Source organism: Scyliorhinus torazame, chromosome 13 (genome assembly GCF_047496885.1).
Source record: "Scyliorhinus torazame isolate Kashiwa2021f chromosome 13, sScyTor2.1, whole genome shotgun sequence".
Taxonomy (NCBI): domain Eukaryota; kingdom Metazoa; phylum Chordata; class Chondrichthyes; order Carcharhiniformes; family Scyliorhinidae; genus Scyliorhinus; species Scyliorhinus torazame.
Genome location: NC_092719.1, coordinates 5044695 through 5064503, shown reverse-complemented (window position 1 = coordinate 5064503; position 19809 = coordinate 5044695). Strand labels below are relative to the sequence as shown.

Genomic DNA, 19809 nt, shown 5'->3' with positions numbered 1-19809 from the left:
CACCTGCTAGTTTCATTCTCTCCCCCTCTCTCTCTCAGAAGGTGAACCCTGCCGTTGACATGCCTAAATGTGCGGGCTGGAATATAATCTTTCTCACTAATGTTGTTAGCACATCAAAGGACTCAGGCACTTGTATCACATTTCTTCAATAATTTCAGGCAAGTGCAACATTTACGAAAGATTATCCTTGGTTTCCAGGGGAAGGGAAAGTGAGCGCAGTGTTTTCAGCTCCAAATGCCGTCACGTCTTCATAGAATCATAGAAGTTACAGTGCAGAAGGAGGCCATTCAGCCCATCAAGTCTGCACCGACCCTTGGAAAGAGCACCCTACCTAAGCCCACACCTCCACCCTATGCCCGTAACCCAGTAACCCCACCTAACCTTTTTGGACACTAAGGGCTATGGTGAAAAAGTGTACACATTGCTGCTACGGCTGGCAGCATATCAGAATAGCTTCTAATCACATCACAATGCTAAGCAGGAGTCAGATTCTGACACTGAATAAACTTCTATATTGTCCATAACTTCTCCAAACGTGAAAATTTACCATTATGGATAGGATCTTAGTAAGCAAGGTTAGATTACAGGGTAAGAGGCTGTTGTGTGGGACAATTGTTAACTGGTTGATTCAACGCAGTAAAAACACTCAGATTGTCACATAACATAACCTGCGATGGGAAATGATTATCTGCAAAATGGAGAGTCCATCTGGTCGTGCTGACGACCTTGTGTTGCCGAGTTACACATGACAGAAAATCTAATTGTACACAGCATGGTTTCCCTGCAAACAGCGTCACCAAGTCTTACCTTGAACCATGGGTTGCGGTTAATGTGCTGCCCACTTTGTGTATCTGCCAGGTTACAGGTCTCTTTCAGTGAAATGCATCACAAAACCCTTCTCCGTGGTACAAAAGAATGTTCTGGTCCCATTGCTGGCCGTCTTCTCAAGCTGTTTGTCAGGCTAATATGATTTTGCCAAACCGGAGAACTCTATGTTCAGCCTGCTTTATTACCCAAGGACGAACTCAAAATCTTCTGGCTAATTATTAAGGCGCTGCATTAACTTAGCCTTAGGGTTTCAGTCCTTATTTGGAAAGGAACCGAAACCATAGAAACCTGCACACTTCTCTCCTGCGTCACGGCAGATCTAAGCAGCTGTGCTGAACTGTAAACACGGATTGGTGTCTGTCTGCGATATTTACAAGATTGTAAGATACACATGAATGAAGCCAGGCATCCACCCCTCCCAACTCTTCAATCCAGAGAAATTACAGCGATATGCCTGGTTTTATCTCAAAGAAAAACTTTAAACAAAAGATGCGGTTTCCACACGTGGTAGAGACCTAAACAGGGGACCATAAATATAAGACAGTCAGTCATAAATCCAATCGTGCCGACAGGAGCAACGTCTTTATGCAGGGAGTGGTTAGAATGCGGATGTCACTTCCACAGGGAGTAGACGAGGTCAATGGCGGAGGGGCATTCAGGGGCTAGACCGAGGTGAGGGGGAAAGGAGCGGTATGGGCCGACGAAAGTCACAGTCAGGAAAAAGCAGCTGGCAAATCCAGCCTGCCCCGCACCTAAATGAAAATCGCTTATTGTCACAAGTCGGCTTCAAATGAAGTTACTGTGAAAAAGCCCCTGGTCGCCACATTCCGGCGCCTGTTCGGGGAGGCTGGTACGCGAATTGAGCCCGCGCTGCTGGCCTTGTTCTGATTTACAACCCAGCTCTTTAGCCCACTGTGCTAAACCAGCCCCTATCTGCGCCACCAATAGGAGGATATGGTGACAGGGTGAGGTGAAAGGTGTCGGTTTGTGCGGAACACAAACACTAGCTTGGACCAGTTGGGCTGAATGATCTGGTTCTGTTGGAAACACTGGGTGATTTCATGTACAAATTACAATTTGGCCTTCACTGCCCTACCTGTGTTACTATATACAACTCTATATATGATGTATATACAAGATGTAGGAATCAGTATAATCGTTTTAATCCGGTGAATCGAAAGCTAACTGAGAGGCAGAGACTGGAACGTGAGAGCACTCGATGGGAGTTGGGGTCTGGCTGTGAAAGCAGCGGTAATACCAGTATTGAGCTCATCTGGAGTGTTGGAGGAAACAGCATCAATGCAGCACACTTGCCACTCTGTCCAACTCCCTGATCTACACTCCCATTGATTGAGAATCTGCATCAAGACCACAGTCTTATTATTTGGGGACTTTCAAATAGAAACAAGCTCCAAAAACACTTGGAAAGCTTTTTACTATTCAGTGATGAACCATCTCACTTGATTGGCACCCTATCCACCACTTAAAACATTCAATCCCTCCAAGACCGATGCACCGTGTGTACCACCTACAAGAAGCGCTGCAGCAACTCACCAAAGCTCCTTCGACAGCATCTTCCAAACCCGCACCCACTGCAGCCCAGAGAAACAAGGGCAGCAGACACAAGGCAACACCACCACCTGCAATTTCCCTCCAAGCAACACGCCATCCTGACTTGGAAATATGTCATCATTCCTTCACTGTCGCTGGGTCAAAACCTTGGAATTCCCTCCCAACAGCACTGTGGATATACCTACATCACATGGACTGCAATGATTCAAGTCACCACCTGCTCAAGGGCAATACGGGATAGCAATACAAATGCTGGCCTAGTCAGCGAAGCCATAAAGAAGTTGTGATAAATACTGACCCTGTAACATTCTTTGGGAACACTGGCAACATCATGACTTTTTAAATTACAATGAGCGAATGACACTCAGCTGACACTCAGCATATATAACAGTTGGACTGTAATTTCTAACGTTTACTGTATCTTCTACATGTTTACTCAATTCTTAACTCTTTGCACACCATCCCAAATATTGCCCTCTCTTCGGGAGATGGTGACTTATTTGGCGGAGTAAATTTGCAGGTATCACCTGCCCTCTGGTACCTCAACTTATCCGTCAGTTGTGATACCCAAAGGAGGTTGTGCAGAGGATCCCTACCTGCCCGGGTCTGTCTACAGACAGCACCTTCACTGTTACTGAGCACTACCTGCAGATTCAAGGTCATTATTTTGCTCCATCCATTTCATGTTCTCAATATAATAATAATCTTTATTATTGTCACAAGTAGGCTGTCACTGCAATGAAGTTACTGTGATAATCCCCTAGTCGCCACACTCCGGCGCCTGTTTGGGTACACAGAGGGAGAATTCAGAATGTCCAATTCACCTAATAGCACATCTTTGGACTGTGGGAGGAAACCGGAGCACCCGGAGTAAACCCACGCAGACACGGGGGGAACGTGCGGACTCCGCACAGACAGTGACCCAAACCGGGAATCGAACCTGAGACCCTGGAGCTGTGGTGCAACAGTGCTAACCACTGTGCTACTGTGCCGCTTGTGAGAGCAGAGACACAGAAGCAGGATGGGTCCCAGCAGACAGGAGGAGATTGCCTACCTGGGTGAGTTGGCATGGTAGGTGTAAGGGTTATGGCTGGTGCATGGATTGGCAATAAATTGGCATAGGGCTATAAAGACTGTGGGTGGTGGGTGGAGGTGCATAGGTTGGCATGGATATGAAGGACCATGGTACTGGGTGGGGCATCGGTTGGCATGGATTGACATGGAACATGGATGGGGCATGTGGAGACAGGGATAAGGGGATGTGAGGGCTGCTTTTTGTTTTATTGGGTGGGATTCTCCAGCCTCTCAGCTATCTGTTTATCGGCGGCGGCGGCCGTTCACTGCTGGCGGAATTCTCTGTTCCCATTGAAGTCACCCCAAACCGCCGGGAATCCCGTGGGAGCAGAGAATCCCGTCGCCGGCGAATAGCCGGAGAATTCCAGCCATTGTCTATTTTCACAGCTTCGACAAAGTGGCAGTGCACCAAGAGGGCCCTTTGCCCACCACGCCTCTGCGCCGGGCAGACCCCAATCTCTTTCCACGCTAGCCTGTAACGACTCCCATTTTCACCCACCCGCACCCCCAGCACCGAAAACCTGACTTCCTGGCGCATTTTTCCCAGGACATATTTGCGTGGCCAAGAATTGTGCTGACTCTGAGCTCCCAACACGGGATTGAAAATCCCGGCCCGAGTGTTTACAGCCTGATCAACAAAAGAGGCACCATAACTAAAGATAATCCTGGTTTTCACTAAAGAATGAGCAGGGATGTAGCTGGAGGCGGAGACAGAATAACTGGGACTGTTCAATGCAGTCAGACTACCATGAGGCCGGTAGTGTCAACTTGTACAATTACTCTTTTCTTTAGAAATGAGAAGACTGATGGAGGTCTTTCGGATTATGAAAGGGTTTGATAGGTTAGATATGGAGAAGACGTTTCCACTTGCGGGTGAGTCCAGAACGAAAGGCCATAAATAGAAGCCTCATTAATAAATGCAATCTAGAATTCAGAAGTGACTTTTTTTACCGAGGGACTGGTTAGAATGTGGAACTCGCTACCACAAGGGGTGGTTGAGGTGACGAACACAGATGCATTTCAGAGGGAACTCGCTGGGTAATTGGGGAAGAAAGTGCTGGAAGGATGTGCTGGTGGGATGAGCTGACGGGTGGAATGAAGCACGTTAGACGGCCAAACATCGGCCTGGACCTATTGGGCCAAATGATCCTCTGCTTTGGATATTTTGTAAACACTTGTTGACACACGTAACCTGTCAACATCCATGTGGATAAACAATCGAGGGTGCCTCAGATCGATAGAAATGATCATAAAAATGTAACTGAAAAAATGTGTGATAATCCTTTACTGTTCCATTTCCCACCAAAAGGGATGGTGTTTCACTTCTGCTTTGGTCCATTAACAATTTAGATGTCACATTCCCATCTGTATCGGTTAATTTGGTGGCTATAAGCTGAGTCCCTGGGGGTTACCTGACTGTAATAGTCACTTCCTTCCTTGTTAGCACGTAAATTGGAATAGCTCCGGCCACAATCAGATCACCCGAAGAGGATTAAATTAAAGCTGACTGCTTATTCTTACAAAAAGTTTGTCCCTTTAAATAGACATTTGACAATTCAAAATCTAAATTTTAATAATAATAATCTTTGATACTGTCACAAGGGGGCTTACATTAACACTGCGGTGAAGTTACTGTGAAAATCCCCTAGTCACCACATTCCGGCAGCTGTTCGGGTACACGGAGGGAGAATCCAGAATGTCCAATTCACCTAACAGCACGTCTTTCGGGACTTGTGGAAGGAAACCGGAGCACCCGGGGGAAACCCACGCAGACACAGGGAGAATGATTTAATTCCCGTAACAGCCTCCCCGAACAGGCGCCGGAATGTGGCGGCTAGGGGCTTTTCACAGTAACTTCATTTGAAGCCTACTTGTGACAATAAGCGATTTTCATTTACACGTGCAGACTCCGCACAGATAGTGACCCAGGCCGGGAATCGAACCTGGGACCCTGACGCTGTGAAGCCACAGTGCTAACCACTATGCTACCGTGTCGCCCATGTTTTAATCAAGTGCTAACCACTGTGCTACCGTGCCTCTTGTGAGAGCAGAGACACAGAAGCAGAATGGCAGACAGGAGGAGATTGTCTACCTCAGTACTCAGGAGTTGCACTGTCCTTCAGTTGGGGAGACAGTCTAAATCGGATTCGAGGTTATTGAGATTCAGAAGAAGGTCATGAATATTGGAATCCATGACCCCCTTATTGGTGAGTTGGGGGGTGGTGGGGGGGGGTGGTTCTAGAGATCAGGGTGCCATTTTTAATGGCGGTCCTGTCTCTTCCTGCTCTGGTTCCTCACTGCGGCCTCAGCGAAGCATTCCCAGCTGAGACCCCGGATTTCAACAGGGTCCTGTTTGATGGCGGGGTCTTTCTCGGCACTGCGAGGCGGGACTCTGTGGCAATTCGGTTAGCTCGCGCCCTGTATTTCTCCAAGCTGCGGTGGAGCAACTGAAGTGACATTCATTACAGCTGTGCAAAAGGTTAAAATGTATTGGTCAGAACATTGAATACAGGAGTTGGGACGTCTTGTTGAAGTGGTACAAGACATTGGTACGGCCACACTTGGAATACTGTGTGCAGTTCTGGTCACCCTATTATAGAAAGGATATTATTAAACTAGAAAGAGTGCAGAAAAGATTTACTAGGATGTTACCGGGACTTGATGGTTTGAGTTATAAGGAGAGGCTGGATAGACTGGGACTTTTTTCCCTGGAGCGTAGGAGGCTTAGGGGTGATCTTATAGAGGTCTATAAAATAATGAGGGGCATAGATAAGGTAGATAGTCAACATCTTTTCCCAAAGGTAGGGGAGTCTAAAACTAGAGGGCATGGGTTTAAGGTGAGAGGGGAGAGATTCAGAAGGGCCCAGAGGGGCAATTTCTTCACTCAGAGGGTAGTGAGTATCTGGAATGTGCTGCCAGAGGTAGTAGTAGAGGCGGGTACAATTGTGTCTTTTAAAAAGCATTTAGAAAGTTACATGGGTAAGATGGGTATAGAGGGTTATGGGCCAAGTGCGGGCAACTGGGAATAGCTTAATGGTAAAAACTGGGCGGCATGGACTGGTTGGGCCGAAGGGCATGTTTCCATGCTGTAAACTTCTATGATTCTATGATTCTATGTATCTTTTTTCCGGGGATTTTCTTTGTACAGGGGGTTTCATTGTGAAGAACAAGCTGTGATTTGATCCAACTCACATTAATGTTATGACCGGCTGCCAGGAATCCGATCCTCAAACTGTTTGCTATATCCATTTACACATGCCAACGATGCAACAAATACTGACGAGCAAAAATGTTACCATAACAAAAGTTTCTTCAATCCATAAGTAAAAGAGCACACAAACTCTGTTGTCATGTTTTTTGGAAAGAATTTTATCTTAACACTAAATACTTGGTGTCATAACCTGTCAATAAAGCAGACGGCACAAAGATATCTTATCAGGGGTTCCTGGAATATTACAGGCGTGCTTCAGCATTGCATGAGTGCGAACTGCGCATTGTAAATCATGCATGGGGATGGATGCTGCGCTGGAGGTTATCTGAGCAAAGTAAGAGGTTTCATACAGGAAATCTCGCACCAACTCAGCTTTGCATGAGCTGGAAACTTTTCAAAACCATCTTGTTAATGCTACTGGAAAGAGCCTGATGCCCCAGTGCTGATTGTGAGCATTAAACTTAACCAACTTCGACGACTCGATTTTCTCTGGCTGGAGACTGATGTGGTGTAACTTGCATAAGACCATTAGAAATGGAAGCTGGAGCAACTCCCTCGGCTCTTACAACCTGCTCCATCATCCAATACAATCATGGTTCATCTTCTACCTCAACTCCACCCTCCTTAATATCCCTCCATTCCTTAGTGTCAAAGAATCCTTCAGCCTCAGCTGTGAATACACATAACAACCGAGCACACACAGGCCTCTGGAATACAGAACTCCAAAGATTCACAATCCTCTTAGCGAAGAAATTTCTTCTCGGTTCGGTCCTAAACGGCTGATCCTTTGTTCTGGAATTCCATCCCATGGGCGTCATTCTCCGACCCCCCGCCGGGTCGGAGAATGGCCGTTGGCCGCCGTGAATCCCGCCCCCGCCCCCGCCGAAGTCTCCGGTACCGGAGATTGGGCGGGGGCGGGAATCGGGCCGCGCCGGTTGGCGGGACCCCACGTTCAATTCTCCGGCCCGGATGGGCCGAAGTCCCGCCCAGAAATTGCGGGACCAAGCGCCGTGGGCGGGCTCCGGGGTCCTGGGGGGGGGGGGCGATCTGACCCCGGGGGGTGCCCCCACGGTGGCCTGGCCCGCGATCGGGGCCCACCGATCCGCGGGCGGGCCTGTGCCGTGGGGGCACTCTTTCCCTTCCGCCTCCGCTACGGCCTCCACCATGGCAGAGGCGGAAGAGACTCTCCCCACTGCGCATGCGCGGGAAACTGACAGCAGCCGCTGACGCTCCCGCGCATGCGCCGGAAAACTGACAGCGGCCGCTGACGCTCCCGCGCATGCGCCGCATTTCCGCGCCAGCTGGCGGGGCAACAAACGCCATTTCCGCCAGCTGGCGGGGCGGAAATCCCTCCGGCGTCGGCCTAGCCCCTCAATGTTGGGGCTCGGCCCCCAAAGATGCGGAGCATTCCACACCTTTGGGCCGGCGCGATGTCCGTCTGATTGGCGCCGTCTTTGGCACCAGTCGGCGGACATCCCGCCGTTGGGGGAGAATTTCGCCCCAGGTTCTTGATTCCTCAGGAAACAATGAGATCACCTCTCATTCTCCGAAACTCTACATAATGCAGGCACAGTTTCCTCCGCACACGACAATCCCACCATCCCAGTTATTATCCAGGTGAATCTCTGCTGCACTTCGTCAATGACAAGTATATCCTTTCTTCGACACGGAGACCGAAACTGTGCACCACACTCTTGGTGCGGACTCACCAAGGCTCTAGACAATGGCACAGTGGTTAGCACTGCTGCCTCACAGTGCCGGGGACCCGGGTTCAATTCTGGCCTCGGGTGATGCCTGTGTGGAGTTTTCACTTTCTCCCTTTGTCTGCGTGGGTTTCCTCCGGGTGCTCCGGTTTCCTCCCACTGTCCAAAGATGTGCCGGTTAGTTGAATTGGCCATGTTAAGTTGCCCCTTAGTGTCCAAAAGGTTAGTGGGGTGACTGGGGTTACGGGGATTGGGTGGAGGCATGGGCTTATGTAGGGTGCTCTTTCCAAGGGCCGGTGCAGGCCTGATGGGCTGAATGGCCTCCTTCTGCACTGTAAATTCTATGATTCTAATTACAGTAAGACATTTTTACTCCTGCACCCCAATCCCCTTGCGATGAAGGCCAACAGACCATTTGCCTTCCTGATTGCTTGCTGCCCCTCCATGCTGGCCTCTAGTGACTCGTGACCAAGGACACCCAGATCCCATTGGGCACTTGCATTTCCAACCCTCCCACCATTTGAGAAATACTCTGAAAATTTGTTTTTTCTACCAAAGTGCATAACTTCATTCACGTTATATTCCATCTGGGATTTGTTACCTAGATAGCCCTAGTTTCTACTGTCTGCCCAACCAGATGGCACACATTTAAGATTAAAAATCATTGACAGGCACAACACTGATGTTTGCAGACGAAGGTAGACAGGTCGCTGCCTAAAGGGTGGGGAACATTTCAGAAATCACCAACATGACAGGATTAGATTCAATGCAAAAACTGAACATGTCAGGAAACAGGCAACGATAAATAGGCATTCGACTGGAAATAAAGTTAAGGTTAACGAGATAAAAGTAAAAGGGAAACAGTCCAGAGAAAAAGGCGAGATAATTTTTGGACGAACAATAGGAAACTTTCAAACAGATGACCAGGATACAGGCTAGACGTTTCCCCACAAGCTAAAGGGGCAGAAACAGCGAAAGATCCTTTGATGAACAGAGAAATTATTAATTAAAATGAACACGAAAAGAGACACTAGATAAATGTCAGGCGAACAACACAACAGAAATTCTAACGGAATATACAGAATAGAGGGAACTTTGAAAGGATAAAGGACTGTGAAAAAAAGACAGGGAATAAAAAGAGAAATAGCAAAGAATTCTGAAAACATCATTAAAAAGACAAACGTCACCCGTTAATTAAAGATTTCAGAACATTTCTACCGAGGATGAGGGAATATCTGTGATAATCCCGGACCTCTCCCTCAATATCCAGAGAATGAGAATGGAATGGGAGCGGCACGACGGCACATAGTCAGCATTGCTTCCTCACAGCGCCAGAGACCTGGGGCGTCATTCTCCGCTGGCGGGAGTCTCCGTTCTGCCGGCACCGGGGGGTTTCCCGATGGCGTGGGGCTGCCCCACAATGGGGAACCCCATTGACCGGCCGGTGTTGCGGAGACTCCCGCCAGCCGGTCGACGCAGAAATGTGGCGGGGCGGGTAGGAGAATTTCGCCCCTGGAATCAATTCCAACCTCGGGTGACCATTTGTGTGGAGTTTGCACATTATCCCGTGTCTGCGTGGGTTTCCTCCTCGTGCTCCGGTTTCCTCCCACAGTCGAAAAAGGTTAGGTGGAGTGGCCAGGCTGAATTGCCCCTTAAGTGTACCAAAAAAAAAGGTTAGCAGAAGTTACGGGGATAGGGCGGGGATGGGGTGCTCCTTCTGAGGGTCAGTGCAGACTCGATGGGCCGAATGGCCTCCTTCTGCACTGTCGGGATTTTATGACGAGAGGAAGATGAAACAATTTGACAGGGGAACAGTAAATAAAGATATCTGAAAGTTAGTGGGTCTTAAAGTGGAAAAAGCACTTTTACAGTCTGCCCTGCTTTTCAATTCGAGTCCTCCAGAAATAACCCCATGTTAGTTTGCTTTTACTTACGGAATAGTCTTATTATCTTGCTGGTCGCGTTGATCATCCATGTATCTCTGTTCCTAGATCTTTCCACCCCATTGTGATTCTTATTATCCAAGGATTAGGCTTTTTTATTCCGCCTTCCTTCTTAAAGCTCACGATCAACAATACTGAAATTAATTTGCCAATTCAACAGCCATTTTGCACGCATTTTATTCTGCTTTTGTCCCAGTCTCCTGTTCCACGCCCACTAAAGCTGTCGTTTAAATGGCCCCATTCTGACTACGCGACTCTAAGATTGGAGAACCAATATCTCTTGCAGTGCTCCAGCTGTGATGGGTGTACTTTCTTGCGTCTCTACGCTATCCCTGTACCCCTGTACCTTGAGTAAAAGGTGCTCCAGATTGTTTGCTAACATTGCAGAGTTAGCAAAAACTCTGATCTGTGTTATCTCAAACACCCCTGGAGCCGGGAGTTCTGCACAAGACTGGAGGGTTGCCAGGGTAACAGCTAGGTTCCAGAAGGGAGAAAGGAATAACCTTGTTAACTATAACCCATCAGCCAAACATTGGGAGTGGGTAAACTTTTGAGTGCCTCTGTGATAAGCTGAGAAAATGAATGTTCACCTGGTAAGATGGGGGTTAAATGTCGAGAAACATAAGTGCTAGAAACAGTCAGCAGGTCAGGCAGAATTTCAGGTGAGCCTTGGTCACAAGACTAATTTAGACAAAGGGGGCGGGATTCTCTGATCCCGAGGCTAAGTGTTGACCCGTCGGAAATGCCGTCGCGTTTCTCGACAGCGTCAACACGGCATCAGGATCAGCAATTCTGGCCCCCGGAGGGGGCCAGCAGGGTACTGGAGCAGCCCTGCCACTCCAGCTGTGATCCCCGTGTCAACTGGGCGCCGCGGGGTCTACACATGCACAGTTGCTCCCTTCTCCGCGCCAGCCCCGACGCTACATTCTCCTACAGCTGTTCCAGAACCTCCCAGCTTCACTCCAGAAACATTCTCCTGCAGCTGTTCCAGAACCTCCCAGCTTCACTCCAGAAACATTCTCCTACAGCTGTTCCAGAACCTCCCAGCTTCACTCCAGAAACATTCTCCTGCAGCTGTTCCAGAACCTCCCAGCTTCACTCCAGAAACATTCTCCTACAGCTGTTCCAGAACCTCCCAGCTTCACTCCAGAAACATTCTCCTACAGCTGTTCCAGCACCTCCCAGCTTCACTCCAGAAACATTCTCCTACAGCTGTTCCAGAACCTCCCAGCTTCACTCCAGAAACATACTCCTACAGCTGTTCCAGAACCTCCCAGCTTCACTCCAGAAACATTCTCCTACAGCTGTTCCAGAACCTCCCAGCTTCACTCCAGAAACATTCTCCTACAGCTGTTCCAGAACCTCCCAGCTTCACTCCAGAAACATTCTCCTACAGCTGTTCCAGAACCTCCCAGCTTCACTCCAGAAACATTCTCCAACAGCTGTTCCAGCACCTCCCAGCTTCACTCCAGAAACATTCTCGTACAGCTGTTCCAGAACCTCCCAGCTTCACTCCAGAAATATTCTCGTACAGCTGTTCCAGAACCTCCCAGCTTCACTCCAGAAACATTCTCCTACAGCTCTTCCAGCACCTTCCAGCTTCACTCCAGAAACATTCTCGTACAGCTGTTCCAGAACCTCCCAGCTTCACTCCAGATTTCTCATATTTGAAATTTGTTCTTTTGTGAGATTAATTAAAGGCAGTCAGGTCTGTCAAATTTAATAAGAGCTTTTTAAGGACATAACAATATATTGATAAAGGGAATTAAACGAAAATTGTATTTTGAAAAGGTGCCACATTAGGGGCGCAATTCTCCCATCGGGAGTCTAAATGGCGACGCCGGAGTGAAAACCGGAGTGTTTCACTCCGGCATCAGAGCCCGCTCCCAGCCCCCTATTCTCCCGCCCCCGGGGGGCGAGGAGCGGCGTTGCATCATTTACAAGTGTCGGGCATTGGCGCCGCGTAAAAGTGGCGCTGCGTAAATGACGTCGCCGCGCATGCGTGGTTGCCGTCCTCCCCGAGGCCGCCCCGCAAGAAGATGTCGGATGGATCTTGCGGGGCGCGGAGGAAAGGAGGTCCTCCTTCAGAGAGGCCGGCCCGCCGATCGGTGGGGACCGATCGCGGGCCAGACCCCATTTGAGGCCCCTCCCTTTGCAGGAACCCCCCTCCCCCCCTACACGGGCCGTCCCCCCAGCGTTCCCGCGCTGTTCCCGCCGGCAGCGACCAGGTGTGGACGGCGGCGGTGGGAACCCGTCGTGTTGGGCAGGCCGCTCGGCCCATCCGGGCCGGAGAATCGCCGCTTGCTCGTTACAAACGGTGAGCGGCGATTCTCCCAGCGGCCAGCCGTGATTCTCGCCGCGCGTGCGGGAGTCGGGGCGGCGTGGCGGGACACGCACGGCGCCCCGATTCTCCCACCCGGCGTGGGGGGGGGGGTGGAGAATTCCACCCAAGGAGTTTGTTGAAGACACTTAGTATTCAGAGGTATTGGTGAAGCATGGATAGAAAGCGAGCCAGGGACAGAAATTAGATTGTTGATTTTAGATGTTTTTTCAGACTCGATTTGATAAGTGTCCCCCCCCCCCCCAGTTTCAATATATTTAGTTCAGGTTTCCAATCTGGTTTTTTTATTCGTTCTCGGGATGTGGGCGTCGCTGGGCGGGGCCAGCATTTGTTGCCCATCCCTAATTGACCTTGAACTGAGTGGCTTGCTCGGCCGTTTCAGAGGGGGGGGGGGCAAGTTAAGAGTCAACCACATCACTGTGTGGGTCTGGAGTCATATGTAGGCCAGACCGGGTAAGGACGGCAGATTTCCTTCCCTGAAGGGCATTAGGGAACCAGATGGTGTTTACGACAATCGGCAATGGTTTCATGCCCATCATTAGACTTTTAATTCCAGATTTTATTGAATTCAAATTTCGCCATCTGCCATGGAGGGATTCGAACTCAAGACCCCAGAGAGATACCCTGGGTCTCTGGATTACTGGTCCAGTGACAATGCCACCATGCCACCACCTCGCCCATATCTCCAATCCCACCTCCATTACTCAACTTCAGGTATCTTTCCGTATCTTTCCCATCAACTTTGCTGGACATCATTCTGATATAAATGGTTTTCTCCTTAGTTTTCATAAGAACACATTTTAATAAACAGCAGAGATATTAAGCAATTATTGGCAATTTACCCTAAACTGATATTGAGCAATACGTGGGCTTCAGTCGTGAGGAGAGGTTATACAAATGAGGCTTGTTTTCGCTCGAATTTAGAGGGTTAAGGATGATCTGATCAAAGTATTCAAGATATTAACAGAGAAAGACAGGGTAGATAAAGATAAACTATTTCCATTGATTGGAGATTCTAAAACTAGGGGGCATAGTCTAAAGATTAGGGCCAAACCGTTCAGTCGAGAGATGTTGGGAAGAACTTCTTCACTCAAAGGGTGGTCGAGGTTTGGAGCTCTCTCCCACACACAGACGTTGAAGCTACAGCAGTTGTTAATTTTAAATCTGAGATAGATAGTTTTTTTTCAAGCAAAGATATTAAGGGATATGGGCCAAAGGTAGGTAGATGGAGTTAGGCCTCAAATCAGCCACGATTTCATTGAATGGCGGGTCAGGCTCGAGGGGCTGAATGGCCTACTCCTGTTTCTATCATTAACAGAAACCTCTTGAGCAATGTGCAAAGTGGAACCAAGGAAAACCAAGGGACAAAATTCATCAAATTTGACCATAACTCAACAAAATCATCCAATACTTAATGAAACAAAAACAAATTCACATTTGTTTGATAGAGAGATAGAACTGGTTTGTACAGCAGTGCATTGACACAGTCTCTCCATTGTGGTGATTTGCATCACTGTAAGTGAAATGAAATGAAATTAAAATTGCTTATTGTCACAAGTAGGCTTCAAATGAAGTTACTGTGAAAAGCCCCTAGTCGCCACATTCCGGCGCCTGTTCGGGGAGGCTGTTACGGGAATTGAACTGTGCTGCTGGCCTACCTTGGTCTGCTTTCAAAGCCAGCGATTTAGCCCTCTGTTAAACAGCCCCTACTGTTTAGACACAAGGGGTTACTGTAAATACACTAAGACTAAGTAAACACTAGAGGGAGCACCAGAGACATCATGACATGCAGACATGCAGCTAATGAACACATAGAATAGGACACGACCAATGGGCAGTCAAGACACCCAGAGGTGACACTACCACAAGGGGACAACCCATATAAAAGGACAGGGCACACATGCTCTTTCTCTTTCCACAGGCGACACTCAGAGACACAGGGGCAGATCGGAAGCATCACACCCACCGCATGGCTTAGAGCAGACTGGTTAGTTAGACTGAGTTACTATAGCAAGATTAGCAGGAGAGTCGAACTCAAGTAGGAGAATTGTTAACTGTTCAATAAATGTGTTAAACCTATCTCCAAGTCTGAACCTTCCTTTGTCAGAGTATACATCAAGGAAGCAGCTTATGCAGCTTATGAAGAAGCAGAACACAACATCCATGTCCATCATATATCCCACACAATCTCTAGTACCGGGCAGCACGGTAGCATTGTGGATAGCACAATTGCTTTACAGCTCCAGGGTCCCAGGTTCGATTCCGGCTTGGGTCACTGTCTGTGCGGAGTCTGCACGTTCTCCCCGTGTCTGCGTGGGTTTCCTCCGGGTGCTCCGGTTTCCTCCCACATACCAAAGATGTGCAGGTTAGGTGGACTGGCCATGATAAATTGCCCTTAGTGTCCAAAATTGCCCTTAGTGTTGGATGGGGTTACTAGGTTGTGGGGATAGGGTGGAGGTGTTGACCTTGGGTAGGGTGCTCTTTCCAAGAGCCGGTGCAGACTCGATGGGCCAAATGGCCTCCTTCTGCACTGTAAATTCTATGAAATGAAATGAAGCTATGTTGTGGGATTCAGTTCTTGCATTCAGAGCTAGGACACTGGTAGTTACAAAATGTAACCTAACCAGACGCTTCCTCAGTGAGTGCCTGCCTGTCTGTGGAAAAACAGCAGGCTGCTTTCCTGAAAGCAAGACATTGTTATTGCTTCTGCCCTGTTGTGCTTCATTCTGCTATACGCCTCAATTATGAAATTGGACATTAAAACGCATTATTATTTTATACCAGAAACATCATTTAGCTAATTACTTCAGACAATTAAATAATATTTAGAAATTTGATTTTGGCAATTTTGTGAAAAAGGCTGAACAATCCATTTGCAGGTTACCTGTCTTAACCTTATAATCTGTTTGCAAATTTATTACAATATTTTAAAAGCCTTGCCCTGCCAGCTAGCTTGAATATAAACCAATTTGCCTTCTATCAGAATTAACGACTCCCCAGGTTGTCTATCAGCAATGTTTCTACTCCCCATTGAATCATCTCAGTTCATTTACCAAATAAATAAACATTCAGGATAGACTACAGCACTCTAATTTAAGTGAAAGATTCCGAGAAATAATGACCCTTTTCTCTTCCATTCATTTAGTTATTTGCAATCCATCATTTTACTTGTTTGCCAGGGGCAGCACAGTGGGGCAGTGGTTAGCAATGATGCCTCATGGCACCGAGGCCCCAGGTCCGATCCCGGCCCCGGGTCACCGTCCGTGTGGAGTTTGCACATTCTCCCCGTGTCTGCGTGGGTTTCACCCCCACAACCCAAAGACGTGCTGGTTAGGTGGATTGGCTACGCTAAATTGCCCCTTAATTGGGAAAAAAAAAGAATTGGGTACTCTAAATTTATATATTTAAAAAGAAAAATAACTTGATTGTCTCTTTTCGAGCTGCTCTTATCAACGATCATTTTGCATGTGTTTCAAATGGCAAAATCCTCAGCTGTTCTCCTTGCTTTTGGCCCTGACCTTTGTCAGACATTGTGCATGAAAACAGATGGATTCAAATAAAGGCTTGAATAAATGTCTCAAATGCTGTAATCAATCAGGTGCAGTCCATTCAGAATTACCGACCAACTCTTGGGGATCATGTATTTCTGCTCGGTCTAGGGTAGAATTGGAGCACTCGAGAGATTCATGTAAGATGCTTCCTCATCTCTATAATTCTGTCAGAAAAATGTTGAAGTGTGGACATTGTTAATGGGCAGAATTCTGCTGGGGCTCCAGTAACATTAACAGACTTTTCAAATGTACACAAGTAACCCGCAATACAATCTTTTTTTATTTGTGTGGCAGTTGTAGTTCGATGTTGAGTTTAACAATCCTTCAACGGCTTCAGCTGACGCAGTCTGAGTGGTTTTGATGCCACCAGGAATGGGTCGCTCAGGGCAGGAGGTCAGTGTGTGGGTGATGGTCTGAGCTGAACGGTCACAGTCACAATTTGAGCTGTTCCCCTTGTTCCATTTGTGGAGCGAGTGGTCACACCTTCCCCGGCCTGTCCTCAAGTGGTTGGGGGGTTGGTCAGATTTTCCGCTGAAGGTTAAACCTGAGGCTTCACAACTCGAGTCAATTACCATGGTGCAGTTGGTGATGTCTTCAATCAACCAGGAAGTGTGTCATTGAAAGGTGGGGTTGACATCTGTCTGTACGAATTGGCTTCAATTTGAATTTGATTTGGTTTTTAGTGCAAGCAATGAGATGGATTAAGGGCTTGCCCTGTCCACACTGCCCATTGGCTTTGTAACTTTAAGAATGGGATTTTAAAAAATGTACGACGGGTTGTGTGTTCCAGTAGGGTCTACAGGATTTCAGAGCAGTGTGGGGGGTTGTTTTGGGGGTCGTTATTTGAAGTCTTGCGTCAATCAGAGTGCTTTGTTAGCTGTCAGCTGGTGGTGTTCTTTGAGTAGGATGATTTCCCTGTGGAGGTCAGAAGATTCAATATGTGCTTGCACAGGAAGCCACTCACCCTGTGTTAGTTTCAATGACCCTGAAATATTCCTCATGACTTCCCGGCAGTGCCCGGCAGTGCCAGATCGAGCAGCAGCACTCTGCAGTTGGGTAGATTCGGGCAAGTGAAGCAGAGCCTAGTGCGTTGGCACTGCCACCCCGGGTGGCACTTGTCAGGTTTTTTTCTAAACCCTAATAATGGTTTTATTTAATTTAAAATATTATTCATTTGCAACGGAATGCTGGTCCAATACAGGGTAACACCAGGAGTTGGAGGAGTCAGCTACACCCAAGATTGTTTGCAGAAGGTAGCCAGACGCGGTTTAGAGTAATTAGCAGCAGCCGGAGAGAGCTTGGGCCCCCGTGCCGCCTCTGCCAGCTTCACGATGTTAACAGTGACCATGGTTCAAAATTGGCTGTAAAATTCTTTGGGACGTCGTGAGGTTCTGAAAGGCGCAATAGAAATATAAGCCTACCTTTCATTCAACCTACGGACAGTGGTAAACTATCATATACTGGGTAAACTGAGACTCAAAGCTCAAGGACCCTCTGGATTACTGACTTAGTGAAAAATCTCTAGAACATAGGACTGGTTGCAAAACTGTTAAATCCAGAAATGAACAAAGACTCAGTTAAAACACTGAGCAAACAGAATGTCTCAAATCCAGCAGAAGACCGAGGAAGAACAGATCGGAGATGGATAGATTTTTAACCAAAGTTACGATGCGAAGGTCGGTACATGGAGTTAGATCACATTGAATGGTGGGCAGGCTGGAGGAGCTCCTCCAGTTTCAGTCATCCAATCGACGTAGTGGCCATTCCATTGAGCTCTGAGAGCTATGAAGCTACATTCCAGCAAGGAATGTCTTCAGAGCAATCAAAGAAATTGGCACAAAGCTTTCTTAAATTTTAAGAATGGAAGGCATTTTGTCACTTCCATTCATAGAAAACGGAGATAAAAAAGTTATTTACAGGGAATTTAATGAAGTGCTTCGAGAGGTTGATCATGAAGCGCATCACCTCCATACTCCCAGAACGCCTTGATCCACTGCAATTCGCATACCGCTGCAACCGGTCCACATCAGACACCATTTCCCTGGCCCTACACTCGTCCCTAGAGCACCTCGACAACAAGGACTCCTACATTAGACTCCTATTTATTGACTACAGCTCTGTCTTCAACACCATAATCCCAGCCAAGCTCATATCAAAGCTCCAAAACCTAGGACTTGGCTCCCCACTCTGCAACTGGATCCTCGATTTTCTGACCAAAAGACCACAATCAGTAAGAATGAACAACAACACCTCCTCCACAATAATCCTCAACACCGGCGCCCCACAAGGCTGCGTACTTAGCCCCCCACTCTACTCCCTGTACACACACGACTGCGTGGCAAAACTTGGTTCCAACTCCATCTACAAGTTTGCTGACGATACGACCATAGTGGGCTGGATCTCGAATAATGATGAGTCCGAATACAAGAGGGAGATAGAGAACCTAGTGGAGTGGTGTAGCAATAACAATCTCTCCCTCAATGCCAGCAAAACTAAAGAGCTGGTAATTGACTTCAGGAAGCAAAGTACTGTACACACCCCTGTCAGCATCAACGGGGCCGAGGTGGAGATGGTTAGCAGTTTCAAATTCCTAGGGGTGCACATCTCCAAAAATCTGTCCTGGTCCACCCACGTCGACGCTACCACCAAGAAAGCACAACAGCGCTTATACTTCCTCAGGAAACTAAGGAAATTCGGCATGTCCACATTGACTCTTACCAACTTTTACAGATGCACCATAGAAAGCATCCTATCAGGCTGCATCACAGCCTGGCATGGCAACTGCTCGGCCCAGGACCGCAAGAAACTTCAGAGAGTCGCGAACACCGCCCAGTCCATCACACGTACCTGCCTCCCATCCATTGACTCCATCTACACCTCCCGCTGCCTGGGGAAAGCGGGCAGTATAATCAAAGATCCCTCCCACCCGGCTTACTCACTCTTCCAACTTCTTCTATCGGGCAGGAGATACTGAAGGAGATACACGCACGAACAGACTCAAAAACAGCTTCTTCCCCACTGTCACCAGACTCCTAAATGACCCTCTTATGGACTGATTTCATTAACACTACAACCTGTATGCTTCATCCGATGCCAGTGCTTTTGTAGTTACATTGCATGTGTGGTGTTGCCCTATTATTTATTTTCTTTTATTCCCTTTTCTTCTCATGTACTTAATGATCTGTTGAGCTGCTCGCAGAAAAATACTTTTCACTGTACCTCGGTACACGTGACAATAAACAAATCCAATCCAAATCCAAATTTACAGCACAGAAACAGTCACTATGCCTGTATCAGTGTTTATGCTGCACATTAGCCTCATCTCAATTTGACCTTTCGCGCTGATCTGGCCTTTACACCCATATCTGCTTGGGATGGTGATGGCACCAGTCCCAACTGAATTGTCAGGGCTCTGAAAGGAAAATACTGATTGGGTTGGGAAAGGCTTTCTTCCAAGGCTACAAGCTTATCAGAAATATATTGATAAGAAAAAAAGGGTTTATAAAATGAGCTGGAACAACATCAACGAAACATAAAGATGGAAAATACTAATCTACATTGCAACATTGGCTAGACTTCAGAAGTA

General features: G+C 47.7%; 1 protein-coding gene across 4 annotated transcripts in view; it reads right to left on the bottom strand.

The window, feature by feature from the left end:
- LOC140387814 (protein FAM107B-like) overlaps nt 1-19809 on the bottom strand; it is a 192811-nt gene that overhangs the window by 29199 nt on the left and 143803 nt on the right. The window contains exon 1 of one of the 4 annotated variants that reach the window (XM_072470959.1): nt 808-1058. The exons of the other annotated variants lie outside the window; for them this stretch is intronic. Coding sequence (XP_072327060.1) covers nt 808-817 — 10 coding nt within the window. The 5' untranslated portion in view covers nt 818-1058. Of the gene's footprint in view, nt 1-807; nt 1059-19809 lie in introns of those variants that run through there. 4 annotated transcript variants of the gene reach the window in all.